General features: G+C 40.4%; 1 protein-coding gene across 1 annotated transcript in view; it reads left to right on the top strand.

Moving 5' to 3' along the window:
- LOC309385653 (uncharacterized protein) overlaps positions 1-18,327 on the top strand; it is a 52,586-nt gene that overhangs the window by 22,697 nt on the left and 11,562 nt on the right. The window contains exons 14-23 of the mRNA XM_081940287.1: positions 978-1,295; positions 1,725-1,934; positions 5,219-5,533; positions 6,338-6,553; positions 7,989-8,227; positions 9,139-9,268; positions 10,530-10,705; positions 12,013-12,199; positions 14,563-14,781; positions 15,662-15,842. Of these exons, the coding sequence (XP_081796413.1) occupies positions 978-1,295; positions 1,725-1,934; positions 5,219-5,533; positions 6,338-6,553; positions 7,989-8,227; positions 9,139-9,268; positions 10,530-10,705; positions 12,013-12,199; positions 14,563-14,781; positions 15,662-15,842 (2,191 nt within the window). The remainder of the gene's footprint in view (positions 1-977; positions 1,296-1,724; positions 1,935-5,218; positions 5,534-6,337; positions 6,554-7,988; positions 8,228-9,138; positions 9,269-10,529; positions 10,706-12,012; positions 12,200-14,562; positions 14,782-15,661; positions 15,843-18,327) is intronic.

Raw genomic sequence — 18,327 nt, 5'->3', positions numbered from 1 at the left:
TAGAAACTTTGAACTAAACAGACATTATCTCCCACTGGCAAGATTGGAATATAGTGATTGGATTAGGAATTATTACATTATAGAATAGTGATTGTAGAGAGAAATCTGAGGCCATATTGATCCCAAGCACCACAATCCTTAACATTGGATCAAAGACTTGAGAATTACACAAAGGTTCTATTTAGGTTATCTACAAATAACTGTTAGACTCTAAAATGCTTTGGAGGTGAGGATTTTGAGACCTATTCCTGTTTTAGATGAAACAAAGGAAAGGGCATAGTTAATATGCATAGTATGTTTGGTCTTAATCTATTAATCTATTCATTCTGTCCTTAGATAAACTAAATGAAAATAATTCTGAATGCTTGTTATGTTGAACCCCCAACTTCCAACCAAACCCAGGTGGTTTTGTCCCTAAGGTGGGACTAGAATTTAGTTTCCCAGTTTCTATTCTGATGCCTTAAAACAGCTACACCAAACCTTCTCTCCCTCATTTTGCTTAGCTTCCTGAGTTAACCAAAAGTCAGTTAAAAGCTGGTACAACAGCCACTACTAACACTTTGACTTCTCTAATCAAGGAATCCATATTACAGAAGGAAGGCACATTCAGAGCATTCATTGGCTCAATTCCAGAATGATGACAATGAATGTAGGTAGTAGATGGTGGTGGCAACGTGGCCTGGTAGATATCAGTGGAACTGCAAAAAGGTTTTCTATAACCAGCTAGGAGAAACACATGGCAAGAAGGAAAGTATTAACTTGTGAGAGAGGACTAGTTCCCACAGATTCTAGAGCTCTATGTCTGCCTATTGAAGAATCTTGGATCTGAATAGTTTCTGCCTCTTTTTACTAGCAGTTTATTCTATTTTTAAGGTTTAGTTTTCTACACAGAAAGAGCAAATGGCCATTTTCTATCCAGCAAGTTAGTTAAGGATTATGGAGGAAAGTAGCTGATTTCTCTTTTCTTCCCTTTGTAGTCTGTGCAGCAACTGTTGATATACCATCAGGAGATGTTTATTGGTTAACTTGTGACAGAACTAAAATTAAGACTACCACGTTTGTTGGCTTGGTGACAAAGATCCTTTATCATGCGGCCCTCAAGAATATTATATGGCAGCTCTACATGGACTGGCAGAGGTCATCTCTCCTCTGGCTTGAAAGTGGCAAACGCATCCAGCTCCACCCTCTGAAAAGTGGACTAATCAAGGAAGTGTGGAATGAAACCTGGACAGAAGATACTCCATTAGTTCTGGATACAAGTTCATGCAATTTTTTCTGGACTTCAAAAGACATGGGTAACCGAATTATTATTTATGGAGATTGGGCTAAAATATGAAACACTATGGAAATGTAGTACAAGCCTACATTTATCTCATTTCAATTTGATGTGCTCCTAGTAGCAGGTATTTACATTTGACTAGCTAAAGAGCAAGTTAGGTTTGTGGTTAAGAATTAGAATAAGCCGTTTAGCTCATCACACCCTTGCATGCTGATTGGGGGATTCTTAAGTCTTAAAATCACCAGAGTTGAAAAACACTGCTCTAGATACGTCTAAGTCACTTTATTACAGCGTTCATATGAAAATGTTAGATCTGTCAGCTGGTTTGGTCTTTAAAGTTAGACTACTCAATGCATTGCTTCTTGAAAGAAGATATACATCTAGAGTATTTGCTTCCACCTGTCACAAAGGGATTCTAATATCTGCACTGTTTCTGTTATCATAGTGCTTAATGTACTGAATGTCATTACCCACCGGAAATATAATCTGAAGCAGGGTTGGTCCGATGAAGTGGCAGCTGCTTATAGGCCTTACCTGGTCACATTCAATGGCACATCACTTACGATCTGGAACATGAAGTCAATGGAGGCCTCCACTGTGCAAGTAGCTAAAGTAAAAAAGGCACTCTTCGTCTTTGACACAGATTTGAAAAGTGGTAAGCAAGTTCCAGCCCCTGCCTTGCCAGTGAATAGTAAGTGATGGCCAGGCAAAAATCTTTACTTGGAGAGTGACTTCCAGTTTGACAGTAGGTGGATTGCTTTGGTGGCAGCTTGAATTGGTAGCTTTCTATATGCTGAAGCAATTTCTGCAGGATCAGCCTATACCTAAATGTCTCAAGGAAGACTGGCAGATACTTAGAGTTGACCTTTGATTTGATTTGCCAGATTCCTGGGTTTTGTCCCCTTTGTAGCTCCTGGAATAGAATAGCATCTTTATAGAACTGTGAGAAGATTTTTAAAAAAAGCAGACTCAAATTATAAGGCAACCTACTACTTTGGTTGTGGTCTTGGTTCTTCTAAGTCTCAATTAAAAATTATAGTCATTAAGTTTGAGCCAAGAACCAGCTTCAGGCAATCATGCATGACCTGAAAATGGGGTATGTTGCTGCTTGCCTCAAATTGAATAGAAAGTGTTCAGCAGATTAAAGATAGTGTAAAATAGCTGCCCAGTGTTAATAATGCTTTATAAGTGTTCTAGCAGTACAGATTAGCACTACCACCTCATGGTGGTGGCACCCTAATAAAATAAATTGCAACTTGGAAACCAGAGGCAAAAGGTTACAGGAAGGAGTGTTCCATGCATTCTGCCCTCAGAAGACTTAGGTTTATGGTTAGGAAAAAAAAAAGGGGGGGGGGGTTTAAGACTCTGGTGGTCACCAGATTCTTTGTATTGGTGATTTGCTTCCTTCTAACAGAGGACTATTTTGGTTATAAAGTTCAAAAAGTTAATATACCTTTTATCTATTTGGCTATCTTTAAAGACTAGTTATTTGTTTCTTTGGTTGTTAGTGCTTTCAAGTCAGACCTGAAATTGACCAGACATGTCTGCAGGATTTTGGGCAAGATTTTCATAAGTGGTTTGTCCTTGCTAAGGTTCAAAATCACCCAGCCAGCTTCTGTATCTAAGACAGAGCTAGAACCCATTGTCGCTTAGTTTCTCTCCTTGTATTTTTAACCATCATACCAAAAAAGTCCTCAGTATATAAGCAGGAATGGAAAATGGGTCCACAGTGGGCTTTTTGCTAATGTTTCTGCTGTTACCTCATATGAATAATCTTTTAACTTTTACTAGTAACTTTTTAGGAATAATAATTTAGTAATAATTAGAATTGTGTACACTGGTAGCTAAAAACTCTTATTACTCTGCTGCAGAACTCTATATAAAAGTAAATTGGATGATTGGGTTACAATCCTAAATCCAAGGACTGTCTTCACTTAGTGTGTAAAATATGTTTTGATTTTGCTTAATTTATTTGATATGCAGTGTCTTTATATAATCTATTTTACAGTGATGTAATGTTATAGTTTCACAGCATATTTTAAATAAGAGAAAGCAAAGGAGGTTCTTTTTCTTTTAAGTGACTGATCCTTAAAAACGTGCAGTAGGTAAACATTTTCATTCTGATGTGAAGGCTGGTAACACCTTTCAATCTTTTGAGGGGGATTGAAATACTCAAAGGATGATATGACCCAGCAGTGAAATTCCCTTCCCTTCCCTACAGGTTCGCAAATGGGAGCGCACGCGCTGTGTCTACACATGTGTACCCCCTTTTGCAGGGACGTGCGGTCAGGGGAGGCAAGGGAGGCAGAGCCTCACCTCTCTTAATGAAATAATAGTATATAATAATATTATTATATACTATTATTTCATTAAGAGAGGTGAGGCTCTGCCTCCCTTGCCTCCCCTGACCGCACGTCCCTCTTCAAGCAATGTGGGCTTAAAATTGCTTGAAGATGGCAGGTCAGATCCTGACGAAACGTTGCAAAGACAATCTCAACCTTACACGGGAAAAGACCCGAATACAACAAAACCAGCATACCTACACCCGTGAAAATCTACGAAAACAAATATATATATATATGTATTTGTGTTACAACCTCTCCCTTTATTTATTTATCAGTACAAATATAACACACACACACACACACACACATATATATAATATTATAATATTATAATATTATATAATATTATAATATTATATACATCCGCCCGGCCGCGCCTGGGAGCTGCGGAGGCAGAAATGTTTTCGGCGCTCCCGGATGATGAAGCCATGAAAGCGACGTTCCCCAGTCGCTTTCGTGGCTTCGTCATCCGGGAGCGCCGACAACATTTCTGCCTCCGCAGCTCCCGGGCGCGGCCGTCCGGATGTAGCCAGAGCGACGCCGAGGCAGTCCGAGCGGACGAAAGAGCGAGCGAGCGATGGAGGTCCTCGGTCGCTCGCCCACTGGACTGCCTCGGCACCACTCTGGCTACCTCCGTCCGTCCGCGCCGTGAGCTGCGGAGGCAGAAATGTTTTCGGCGCTCCCGGATGACGAAGCCACGAAAGTGACTGGGGAATGACGAGAACCTTCCTGCCTCTGCTGGACTTGCACAAAATCCAGCAGAGGCAGGAAGGTTCTCGTCGTTCCCCAGTCGCTTTCGTGGCTTCGTCATCCGGGAGAGCCGAAAACATTTCTGCCTCTGCAGCTTCTGGGCGCGGCTGGACAGATGTAGCCAGAACGACGCCAAGGCGGTCCGGGCGGATGAAAGAGCGAGCGATGGAGGTCCTCGGTCGCTCGCCCACCGGACTGCCTCGGCGCCAATCTGGCTACCTCTGTCCGTCTGCGCCTGTGAGCTGCGGAGGCAGAAATGTTGTCGGTGCTCCTGGATGACGAAGCCACGAAAGCGACTGGGGAACGCTGAGAACCTTCCTGCCTCTGCTGGACTGCAAAGTCCAGCAGAGGCAGGAAGGTTCTCGTCATTCCCCAGTCACGTTCGAGGACTGCGGAGCGCAAGCCGGCGGAGCACGCTCAGGAAGGCGGGAAATGGGATCACATGTGCTGGAGGCTGAGGCAGCCTCAGCTTCCAGCACACGTGGTCCCATTCCCCGCCTTCCTGATGATGTCACCAGCCTCACCAGCCATAAACCTCACCGCATGTCACTGCCCTTTTGTGCTTATGCAGTCCTTGTGCATTTCATTGGGGCAGGTGGGAGGAGCCTCCTGCAGCCGCTGCTACCGGTTCACCCAAACCGGAGCGAACCAGCTGAATACTACCTCTGCTATGACCCCATATTGGTTGAGCTTTCCTGGGTTTTTAGGCAACTACTCCCATTTTTCCATAGAAAAGAAGAAAATTTGTTATCAAATGCAAGAACTATAGTGCTATATAAATACATGAACACACAAAGAGCTGTGAAGTTAACCTTTTACTCTGCAATTCAATTTTTTTTTTTAGCTGTAACGCAAGTGGTTCCTGTCTCAAATCCGACTGTTAAATTGCCTCATACTACGGCTAGAGCAGTTCCACAGACAAAATTGATGACAGCCGTGCCCAGGACTACATCTACCACCTCAACAATGGCACCTATTGTTCTACATACTGCATTTACTACAAAGGCCAAAGTTGTGACACCTCTGGTTTGTGGATGGGGAGAATTGCTTTGCAAGAATGGAAAAGAGTGTGTCACCCACGAATACATTTGTGATGGGGACCAAGATTGTTCAGATGGATCTGATGAAGAAGACTGTTCCCTGTTCTGTAATAACCCAGGTACTAAGTTCTCACAGTCTGGACACCAAACATTTGAGCCGAATGGGCTTCTGTTATTTTTATCAGTTTTGTTCTGAGGTATCTTAACCTGAAGCTAGTGGCTTGGAGCATAAGGAATAGGCACTGCATTTGCTGCCTGTGTGTTTCAAATACAATTCAACATTTTAACCTGAATCCAGGATATTTGGGGACCATTTTTTTCTGGGTAGAATCTGTCCATCTTATGCAATTAATCTGTAAAAGGATGCTTTGGATTCCCTCTTGGCAAGGCATTAGGGAGGTATTTGTAGTTATCAAGCTCTTGGGAATAGTTGCCCCCTTTGGATGGTTCCCACACTTTTGACTTGTAGGAAGGTGACGAGAATTGTCCTTTTTCACCACATATTGGGAGTTACCTGTTACTTGACTACTTGGTGTTAATGTTATTGTTAATTTTAACTTTCTAATTTTTGTTGTTGTTTGGGAATTTACTTGTGGACTGCCAGAAGTCTATTGAATGGGGAATGATCTAAGTCAAGTAGTAATTAAATAAAACAAATACAGCATCACATGTTCTTACAGTATAAGAGCAGACAGAGCAACTCTTAACCTAATGTTGTAGACAGTCTTGATCAATGTGGTTAAATCTGCATCAAGGCCAGACTTACTTATGTAAAAGATTGAAATCTGCTCTTACTGAATATGGCAACTGGCTTTGTAAATAGTCCGTGCTGAAATCGGCTTAATAGGAAAAAGAAAGGAATCTGCAAATATGTAACTAAGTGCCTGAATATAAGAGCTTATTGTAATGTGTCTCTCTTAAAGGAGTCTTCCAGTGCCAGAGTGACCACAGATGTATAAATGAGAAGTACCAGTGTGATGGGGTACAACATTGCCCTGACGGCTCTGATGAATCTAGCTGCTGGATGCCAACACCCCTCTGTGCTTTGCGTTGTGATGACAACACTCGCTGTATGCCGGAGAGTTGGTTATGTGATGGAAACCCAGACTGCCTTGATGAGGCAGATGAAAAAAACTGTGGTAAGCCAGTGCAGAAAAAGACAGATATCTAAGAAGGAACAATCGGTTTTTGGATTATTGGTTTTTTAGGCAGGTTGTAGCTGGAATAAACAGGAAATTCTTTGAAATACATTTGAAGCTACTTGGCTAAATGACTAGGGGGTCAGGGACAATGCAACATAAATGCTAGTTATACCCATTTCTATTTCTCCTTGTCATTGAATCAGATGAAAACTTGTGGGGTAGGTCAGTGGCTGGAGGTAGTCAAGCTTTGAGGTAGGCTAATAAACATAAATAGAGTCCCAACAAGTTGAGCAACTCTACCTAATGACCTCTTCACTAGATTATGGCAATGGTCTCTATTTGGGATGCTTTGGAAAAAGAAATCAAGAGGAAGCTACATTTAGGTTGAAGGTTCAAAGAGTTATGTTGGTTGTATATGTTTTTCTGAGGCAAATTTAAAGTAGTGACATTGACTTACATTGCCTAGATTTCTGGAGGAAGCCCTTTTCCCATATCAGGTTCTTAGTTACACGCAGTGAAGACAGCCTTTCCTATCTCAAGTTAACTTTTTTATTAATTTTGGTGGTCTTGAGTCAGTGTTTGACTCTTGGAGACTCTTGGAACTAGTTCCCACATGTTGTTGTTTGGCAAGATTTCAGGAGTGATTTGCCATTGCTTACATCCTAAGGCTGAGAGAGAGTGACTGGCCCAAGGCCATCCAGTTTGATTCAAGCGTAAGGTGGGACTAGAACTCACAGTCTCCTTGTTTCTAACCACACCAGACACACCATCTCTACCAAATATTTTCCCTCAGCTATTTGGGGGGTGGGGGGAAGAATAGGCCACAAAAGCAAAATAAGGCATGAATTTGGTTTTTCCTGCACGTGCCACGAAAGACTCCTCAACAAGTTTAACTGCTACCTGCTCTACGATCACAGGCTGCCTTGTGAAAACCACATTTTGAACTTAACAAAGGGCTTAAGCAGGCACCACCTCAGTTCTAATAACTGTGACTCTTGCATGGCTGAGAGCAGTGGCTTTCTAACTCTTGTTCTGCACTCACATAACTAGGAAATGTGGTTTCTACAAGGTAGTCTGTGATCTTAGAGGAGGGTTAGGGTTAGGCCTCTGGCAGTGAAAAGGAGGCAGGGGGCGACGCACACATGTGAGGTGAGTCAGTGGATGACATCCCCCTCAAATAAGACTTGGTACCTTTTTGGGTGGGAAGAAATATATAATATATTATTTTTGGGGAAACGCGGTATTACAATGTCATGTCCAAAACAGGGAACATAAATCTTTTGCTGCACATATTACTCTTCTACCATGTAAGGTGAATAGCATTCTTTTATAAAATCTTGATAGGTACTTACTAATTGATTTGTACTGTCTGGATAAGTTTTTGAGGAGGGCATGAAACAAGGGAAGGTTAAACATTATTATCTGTTTGCAGCTCAGATCATATGCAGTGACCTGCACTTCCAGTGCAAAAGCGGGCAGTGTATTTCTTATTTCTTGCACTGTGATGGAAATTACAATTGCAAGGACCATTCCGATGAAGAAGACTGCCCAGTCCCCAAACAGGTGCACTGCTACAATGATGAAGTCAAATGCCATGAAAGTGGAGAATGCATCCGAAAGCAATGGCTCTGTGATGGGGACCTGGATTGCAAAGATGGGTCAGATGAGCAGGTACAAATGGTGAAAACCCTAAAGTAAGCTAGCTGTCCCTTTGGGGTAAACAGGAGAAATGGTGCCTTTTCAACCACTCAGCAGCTGGAATAGCTACTGGGGTACTCCATTACAGTCCTTGCCTTAATTAAGAATTAAGTAACCTTAATTGTGTGACGCTTGAGCAGCGTGGTGACTTAGAGATTAAGGAGATTGTCTCACCCTGAGGAGGTTGAGAATTCAGTCATAGGGAGTGGCAGTTGTTTATCAGGGCAGAAAGAGAAAATATCTGCTGTGAACTCCGTGTGGCATCAGGAAGGGCATCCGGCCAATAAATGCTCAGCTCCAACCAGTTGCCCCGGCTCCATCCCAATACAAGGGATTACAGCATCATAAAAAGAAAAAAAAAGTGTAATGCTTATTTCTGAATACTTTTCAAGATGTATAGCTCTTGTCAAGGTTGAAAGTTTCAGCACACAACATATTTCCATTCATGGTCACCAAATGTCTCTGAACTGCTACAGAGATATTAAGATACTTCTTTCTAAATATGCAATATGTATAGGCAGACTTCTCAGCAAATCAGAAGGCGGGATCAAGCAGCCGCCTGCCCCCCACAGAAACCATTTTTTCCAGGTTTCTTCTCAATAGTGCCTGCTTCCATTTCCACCATGTTCTCTGTGTTGCTGTAAAGCATCACGGCTCAGATAGCATTTTTTTCTACATCAATATAGCATCTCAAGTCAAGTCAGTCTTACCTTGCCAGCAGGCAAAAAGAATAGAATAGAACTGGAAAGGACCTTAGACGTCTTCTAGTCTACCCCCCCTGCTCAAGCAGCAGAACCTACACCATCTCAAGTCTTCAAGTATTTCAAATGTTTCATTGTTGAACAGCAGCAGTTCTTGATGGATTGATTGATTGGTTTTTACAGGACTGTGGATTTCCAAAGAAACAATGCGGTGCCCATCAGTGGCAATGTCACAACTCACTAGAATGCATCCCAGATCAATGGAATTGTGATAGGGAGCGTGACTGCAGAGACGGGACTGATGAGATTGGATGTATGTAAACTTTCTTCATCCTGTCAGCTAGTGCAATAGTCTGGTTTTTTTGAAATGATGGGAGGGATCTGTTAGCTTAACAGAGAGAAGTTCTGCAAAACAAGAGCCAAGTTACAATTGTAGTAGTCCTATGTTGGTCTTTAAATGTTTGGTTTAATTTCCTGTGGAGTTGAAATTTAAGGATATAGTAGGGCACCTCATTCTCACCATCCTTCTGCCGCTGCCATTTATTTCCATTTGTGCTTACCAGATTGTTGAGCTCATGTTCTCCTTTTTAAATATAACTTTATGAAACTTATCAAAGTATAAAATGAAAATAAGTGGGCAAAGAGGGAAGGGGAAAAGAGAGAGAGAGAGAGAGAGAAGTGTAGGTTAAAGGGGAAAGGGAACAGCATTAACTTCTGACTCTTTTCTGCATAGTAGAATAAAAAATAACATTACAGCCTCAACTTTTTACTTTTGCACACAGTCCTTAATATGCACTAGCCATTTCTATAGCAAACCTGTCTAATCAGCAAATCCCAAAGTCAAAGTTTCTTTTTTTTTTCTATCTCAAGCACAAAATCTAGAAGCACTTTCCAAGTAGAAGCAACATTGGATCCTTTTCTTTGATTAAAGCAGTTAATTTGGCCATCTCTGCTAATAGCAATAGCACTTAGACTTCATACAGCTTTTACAGCCCTCTCTAGGCAGTTTTTACAGTCAGCATATTGCCCCCAACAATCTGGGCCCTCATTTTACCCACCTCAGAAGGAGTCAACCTTGAACCTGGTGACATTTGAACTGCCGAACTGCAGCTCGCAGTCAGCTGATCTCTAAGCGGTTTACAGTCTCAGTATACTGCCCCCAACAATCTGGGTCCTCGGAAGGATGGAAGGCTCAGTCAACCTTGAGCCTGGTGAGATTCGAACTCCCAAATTGCAGTCAGCAGAAGCAGCCTGCAAGACTGCACTCTAACCACTGTGCCACCTCTGCTCTTTTAATTCCATCAATTTTCAGCCAGCCCTCTTCTATTATGGGAATTAGGATATCTTTCTATTTTTATGCATAGAGCATTCTCGCTTCTCTCAACATTTATAACAAGAAAGTTCCAGATTTTTCTTCATGTTCTTTGTTGACATATTCTTCTTACCTACCCTATTCCAGATCAATCACATGAAAAGACATACTGAGTTTGGCTTATGCTTCATTAGATTTCAATGGTTATTTTGTTTATAATTGCACTAAAACTAGAATCTTGAACTCCTCTTTGCTTTTCCAGGTAAGCCCGGGAAATGCCATGACTATGAATTTCACTGTGGGGATACCTGTATCAATTACACTTTGGCCTGCAATGGGAGATCTGATTGCCAAGATGGAATGGATGAAGGCAGCCATTGTGCCATGCCATGCGAAAAATCATGTGCTCACATTTGTTATAAATCTCCTAGTGGGCCTGTAAGTAAAGACCAGAATTAAGAATCTTGTTGATGTTACTGTTTAAAAATGGACATGTACGACATGGACAACTGTTTAAAAATGGACAACATGTACATTTTAAACTGAAAGTATTGTAAAAGCAAATAATGGGTTAAGGAGATTTGTTTCTTCCTAGGCTTTATTCTAAAATTCTTTCAAAATAGGAAAAATAGATGGCCATTCTCAAATAATAATACAATATGGACTCATTGCTACTATTAAAGCAACAGGGTTTGTCATCTTAAGCTAAACAATTTTTTACAAGGATAGTGATTGTAGCCATGAGAAAATGAGAAATACTTGGGAAAGATTATGACGGATTGGACAAAGTATTAAAAGGCAAAGGCATCTTGCTGGCAACGAAGGAATATATGATCAAGGCAATAGTTTTTCCAGTTGTAATGTAAAAGTTGCATTATAGTTTGATTGGCTGAATAAAGAAGTAATACTTTCAAACTCTGGTTCTGGAGGCCATGTCTCAGAATAACCTGGATTGTGAGAACCAATAACATAAAAGTAGGTAAAAGAAAATAACACCGTTCATTGAAAGTGTTAGTAACTAAACTACAACTATAAAATGTTTTGAACAAGCAGTACAAAGGCAAGAGTTGTTGAAATCCCAGATATTTGGAAAAATGTGATTCAATGGAAAAAGAGACCAGAAAAGCTTCAGGAGTTAAAATTATCTTGTTGATGACCTAAACATAATTTTAAAAGAACTCAAAGCAGTTACTGATAGGTAATCCTGGTGAGATGATTACTATTAAATCATAAAAACAGCATCAAGCAATGCAAGCAGATTGAAAGTTTGGAAAGGGGAGCCACTATGTAATCTTACAACCTTGGCAACTTTTAAGACTTGTGGACTTCAACTCCCATAACTCCCCCAGCCAACAGCTCTTAAAGTTGCCAAGGTTGGACACTCCCTTCCTTAGAGCAAGAGAATAAGTATAAATGCATTTGTAACTTTTTAAAAGAAAACTGGAAGCTACCTCTTTATATCTTTTGTTCTTTTTTTCTTTCATTTCTATTATCACTTTCTCCTTTTTTTTTTCTTTAAACTTGAATTGTTTTACTTTGTAAAAAAATTCTTTAGTGGAAAAATAATTGGAAAAAAACCCCAATGCCTTCAAATGTATTATTTACAGTAAATGCATACTTGCGAATTAAATCTCAATTTGTATTGGATTCTGGGTTTCCAGCAGCAACCTTTGGAGGGCAGAGAGAGGAAAAAGAGAAGTTGTGAAAATTTACCTAGACAATAATGCATGTTTTCTAATTTTCAGCAATGCGCTTGCAATGAGGGGTTCAAGCTAAGTAGTGATGGGCGCTCTTGCAAAGACATCAATGAATGCAAAGAGTTGGCAGTTGATAAATGTAGCCAGACCTGTGTCAATACAGAAGGCAGTTACTATTGCACATGCCACCCTGGATATTTACTGGAGCCTGATGACCACACATGTAAAGTAGTTGGTAAGATTCTTCCCATCTACTGATTGGCTTTCCACTGATTGAATCTATATGATTCAAAATTTAGTGAACGCATAAGCTTTTTTTGAAGGCAAATGTAACATAGAAAGCTTTGCCATCCCTTTGGCTTTGTACTATTAAGCTGGAGGATTGTATTAGGTGGATAAAGAAGGTGTGTGTGAAAGCTCAGATGGAGCCTGGGTTTGAGACCCGAGCACCGCGCAATGGGGTGAGCTCCTGTTACTTGCCCCAGTTCCTGTCCATCTAGCAGTTTGAGAGCATGCCAATGCAAATAGATAAATAGGTACCACGTTGGTGGAAAGGTAACAGCATTCTGTGCACCTCAGCATGTAGTATTCTGACCATGTAAGCATGGAAATGTCTTCAGACGACACTGACTCCCTTGGGTAAAAAATAGAGATGAGCACCGTCCCCTAGAATCGTGGACACAACTAGACAGTGGGAACATTTACCTTTAGGTGGGCAAAGACTTCTAACTTCCTAGATCAGGGTTTCCCAAACTCAGAGAGTTCCTTCCCTTGAGAAGGAACTAAATTCAGTTGAGATTGAAAGAATGTTTTACTTATATTGTTGCAATATATCCATTTTCTCCCCAACTTTCATTGTATTGTTTCCTTGTTCATTTGTGTTCATTTTCATACTTGGATTTTTAGGGGAGGGTGTATACATTAAGATTACACAAAAGGATGGTGTGTGGCAAAAGATTAGGAACCCCTGCTCTCTATGATGATCTTATCCAACTAACGGCTGCCTTCCCTGCTAAGATTGCAGTTACTATGGTAGTTCAGAAAGAAAAATCTGACAAAGTTAAAATAATGCATTCATAATGAAATATAAATACTTTGGGTAAAGTAAATAGTTGTTTAGTGTTTTGATTCTGCAGTGATCCTATTTGAATTTCACACATTAACGTATGTGCAAAACATTTTGAGTTTGAAATGTTCAAAACAGGCATCCATTCTAAGGTAGGAACAAAAAGGGATAGTCAGTTCTGTGTTATTTTCATATTCTCCCCTAGGAAAATATAGAAACTTGGATCATGTTGCCATTTTTAATCCTAGGTCCACAAAGGCTCTAACTTGTTCAACCAGTTGCAGCCCACCCCTGCAGTAGCCTATTGGCACTAAAGGAACAATGCCCCTTCCCTGCATCCTTAGCAATTTCTCGATAGGGCTGAGTGGCAAGTAACATTCAGCATAAAATGACTTTGGTGGCCTTATGGAGAAAACCTGAGAGGCAAATAATGTAGTTTGAATAGTTCCCTAGAGCAAAATAGTATCTTAAACAGAAGACAAGCCTGAATTTAAGAGAAGTTTGCCATAAAATAAAAAGTCGACCAAAAACAAACAAAAATCATGGGGAGTTGCCCGTTTCCCCATGTTTTTGTTTTAGGATTGCCACTTCAGGCTAATCTTCAAAGGCATCCATCGTTTTTTTAAGAATGATTTTGGAGGTTTTCCAGACCATTATTTGGTTAATGGCCTCTGTTTTTATCAGCAAACACAAGGCAACCCACCATCCGGATAAGATGGTAGTGAATTATTTTGGAGTTTGTCTCAAATGGTTTTAGAATCTTTCTGTTTTGTGTGTATATTTGTGGTGTCTAAATTTGAGTGCAGTGCTAAATAATAGAAAACGAAGAATAGAGTGGAAGAATGAACATCATCCCTCATTAAAAGATGACTTGTTAAACCATTTCTTACCTCTTCTCCCTTAATTTACATACTTTAACTTTAACTTTTATTTAATTTCTGGACCGCCCCTCTCCCAAAAGGGACTCGGGGCGGTGTACAGTCATATTAAAAACAGTGAGTATACATAATATAAATAGAAAATAAATATAGGGCTGGAGGAGGTAACAATAGTTTACTGTACAAGTTAAAGTTAGATTAAAATTTTAAAAATTTAAAAATACATTAGAAACACCCCTAAAAACTATCCCAGGATAAAAATATTTGCCAGGAGGTATGAATGGGACTATAAATGGGCCAGGCCAGCTAGTTGGAACAGGTGAGTCTTAAGTTTTTGTCAGAAGGAGCGGAGGTCGGTAGTAGTTCTAATATCGGGGGGGAGGTCATTCCAGAGGGTTGGGCCCATCACAGAGAAGGCTCTACTCCTAGGCGCCGCCCGTTGGCATTGCTGGGTGGACGGCACCCGGAGGAGTCCCTCCCTGTGAGAGCGAATTGGTCGCAGGGATGTATGCGGTAGGATGCGATCCCGCAGGTAACTAGGTCCTGTGCCATGGAGCGCTTTGAAGATGGTAATCAACACCTTGAAACATAGTTGGGTGGTTGCACTTTATACATATTTTGCATGGAAAGTAACTAGTTTTGTCTTTGCCATAGGTTCTGAGCCATCACTGCTAGTTGCAGTTCAGTTTGACTTACTCGTATTCGGATTAAGAACCATGAAAGAGGATGTTATCTTGAGAGTTGATCATGACGTCATTATCTTTTCCATTGACTACGATTTTGTATCACAGACTGTCTTTTGGATGAATCTCAATGCAGAAAGTATTAAGTGGATTGATATGAAAACCCATGAAAAGGGAACTCTAATAAAAGGTAGGTCTTAATATATTTTCAGATGTCTGGACAGTTTTTAAAAAATTAGTGGCTTAGGACAAAACTAATTTTAATTGTAATTTCGGCAAGATAAACTATTGGTAGAACTCATATTTGACTCTTGAAGCTGACTCTCACTCTCAGATGGTTGAAATCTGCAGCTTCTAGTGTATAAATGTAAATGTTCCTCCAGTGTATGCTAATATAAAGGGGCAGTAATAGCAAAGCTGGCCCCTAAAAAAGCATACTTTTATGAGTATTGGTCAAGTATGAGTATTTTTGAGGATTGCCTAAGAAGATGGATTTCAAGTACTGTTAACAGTGAACAATCTTTTGGGAACTGAGTCATAACTATTCAGGCTTAAACCAAAAGTACTCTGCACAAAAACCTCTGAACAGGATGTTTTTTTCTTTTAATATGGCTATTTAAAAAATAATTTATATATATATATATATATATATATATATATATATATATATATATATATATATATATATATATATATATATATATATATATATATATATATATATATATATATATATATATATATATATATATATATACACACACACACACATACATATATATACGTACACATACATACATACATACATACATACATACATACACAAATACAACACAAACAGCAAAGGCAACATTAAAAATAAAAATATGGTTTTCTGCCTGGATGGTCTTCTGTAATGAGCCAAAGGACAGAAAGGGGGAGTAGTGAGCTCCCTCCCATATTTGGGCATATCAGGGGTTGTAACACAAATATATATACACATACACATACACACACACACACACACACACACACACACACGTGGAAACTGGTGTAGATTCATTTCTGTCATTTCAAACATCTGATTACAGGCATCAAATCTGACAGTATAGCAGTGGACTGGTTAGGAAACAATCTTTACTGGACTGATGGTACCTCAGGACAGATCTTGGCTACATGGTTAAATATCACTTGGAAGGGAAATCCGGTCTATACGATGGTTCTTGAGGATCTGGAGCAACCACGGTCATTAGCTCTCCACCCACTGGATGGGTAAGCCTTTTATATTTTGCTTATGCAAAGTTATTAGAAACAGATCTCAGAAATGAATTGGATAGGTGAGTTCATCCAAAGTTATCTCCTATTATTAAGTCACTAATGTTATGTTTTTAGGGAAGATATTTCAGAGGGTCATGACTGGAAACATTGTCCGGGCTCATGTTGATGTATGATCAGGTCTGTCCAATTGTGTGATTGAATCATAATTGATAAGGCAAATAGAATTTTTTAGAGAGAAGAAACCAGGAGTACTGCTCTATTGATTCTGCTTGATTTATTTATTATTTATTAAATTTATATGCTGTCCATCTCACTCTGCAAAGCGATTCTGGGCAATTAACAATCAAAATAATAAATATTCAAATATTAACCACAGTCGATACAAAACTTAAAAGCCAAAGGCAAGATTGTTCCCAGATTTTGACGTTCTGATCAAGGGTGGGTTCCTGCTGCCATTTCGGCGCACATAAAAAGGTCTGCGCGTGTGCACAACATTAGAAAAGGGGAAAAAATTAATTTTTTGCAATGACTGTTCTCTGCATGCACAGAACCAAAAATCAAGATGGCGCCGACACCAATAGAGCCGGTTCGGGGGTGTGGCATGCCGAGTTGCTACCTACTCGGCCGAACTGGTCCGAACCGGTAGGATCAGGTTCTGATTCTGATCAGGAAATTTCTTTGGTCGGCTGTGTAACGGTTGTTCTACTACCTATTCATTATGCTGCGCCCCATAAAAGCACTGGATGAGCATACACTGGCAGTCCATTTAATAAGGGGATTCCATTCTTTTCCTGGGATTATTCAGTGTCTGTAATGGCTTTATCATTAGGCTAATGATGCCCAGCTTAAACTCGCTTCACATCAGAGTCAAGGGAAGCTGTGTGGGCCTTCTCCACACTTGAATATGATGGGATAGGTGAGAAATCCTAAATTGAAGTTGCATCCCAAAGGATTGTTTTGTGGGTTAGGGTTAGAAGTGCTAGAAAAGATGCATTTTAGGAGGGTTCAATGGATGGATATTAGCTAGATCTGAAGAGGGTATTTTTAGCACAAGATTGCAGTATTCCCTCTCTTTTTCACCTGAGGGTTGCAGTAAGCCTTTTAAACCTCCAAGGCAGTTTAATATGTATTCGTCCTTCTCTGCAGTCTGGTCTGGTATTGTTTTCAGGTTGTAAAGTTTAACTTTCAAAAACTCATATGTTTCTTGGAGTTTTTATTGAATCATTATTACTTTTTATTTAAATGGTTTCTTGCTCTTCTCCTTTATTGGTGAGAGGACTAAATTAGAGTGTTTAATACCATGTTGAAGCACTTGAAGCTCTTCAATTTTGCCTTAATTTTGTTAGTGACCTTGCTTACTCTTAGCTGAGGAAATACACACAAACATGTTGTGGCCCAGCAGGAGCCGTTGGAGCGGCCACCAGACTCCGACAGCGAGGGTCCCTATGAGTTGGCTCTGGAGGATGTGGAGGACCCTGGGTAGGGTTCTGACTCCGAGCAGGGATCAAAGAGGCTGGTCGGCCACCAGGAGGCGCCTGAGGCATGGAGCAGTGGTGAAAGCCAAAGGAAAAGGGCTCCTGATGTCATGCCTTGGAGCAGTGGGGAGGAGTCACGGGACAGTGAGTCAGACATCAGCAGTGAGTTGTTAGATGCTCGTTACCGACGCACTAACAGGCGTAAGGAGCAAGTGCGCAGTTACAGGAGGTAATTGCTCTCAGCTGCTGATAATTAGACTCCTCTCCAGACTATAAAAGGACTGCTTGTGCACACGCCCTTTGCAGAAGTCAACGCAGGAACTATTGTGGGAGTACAGTCTTGTGAGCGTGGCAGGCTGGATAGCTGCTATTGCGTGTCAGTGCCGGAGGGTTCTGAAGGTCGAGTTTGTGTTGGATTGCTGCCAAGGATCTGTCTGTCTGTGCAATAAACCTCGTATCTTTGGCTTGGAGTGTGTCTGTGATTGCAGGGGAAGAGGGGGGTCAGAACACAAACACATGGAGTATATTATGCACATGGGTTAGAAATGACCCTTAGCTTGGGAATGGAATGGAGTTTCAAAATGAAAACTTGTCTCAGATTATCAGAAATTTTAAATGATATGGATGTAAAATAATAAATATTGTTTTCTTTAGTTTGGCTCTAATACTATTTAAATGCAAATGAAATTTGAAGGGTTAGGATTAGTCCCCAGATGTATTAAACTTTAACAGAGTAGTCCACCCTCCCCCAAGTGGCATGCTTAATGGGAGCTAAGGTACATGATGTCATAATTGTGCTAAAACGGTATATCTGATGCATGACTGGATAGAAAGATAGTGGCGATCTAACTTCAAATTCCAAAGAATGTAAGATTCAAATGAAGAGACATTAGCCAAAAGAATTCCGATGCCAATGTTCTCCTAGAGTCTGAAATCATCTGAAATACCAGTGGGACACCTTGTCTGGTACCCTAAAGAAAATGTACAATGAAGGCCATCTAACT

This window comes from Natrix helvetica (assembly GCF_964273705.1).
Source record: "Natrix helvetica genome assembly, chromosome: 2".
In the NCBI taxonomy this organism is placed as follows: Eukaryota; Metazoa; Chordata; class Lepidosauria; order Squamata; family Natricidae; genus Natrix; species Natrix helvetica.
Note: the sequence above shows the minus strand (reverse complement) of the source record. Positions and strands in the feature narration are given on the sequence as shown.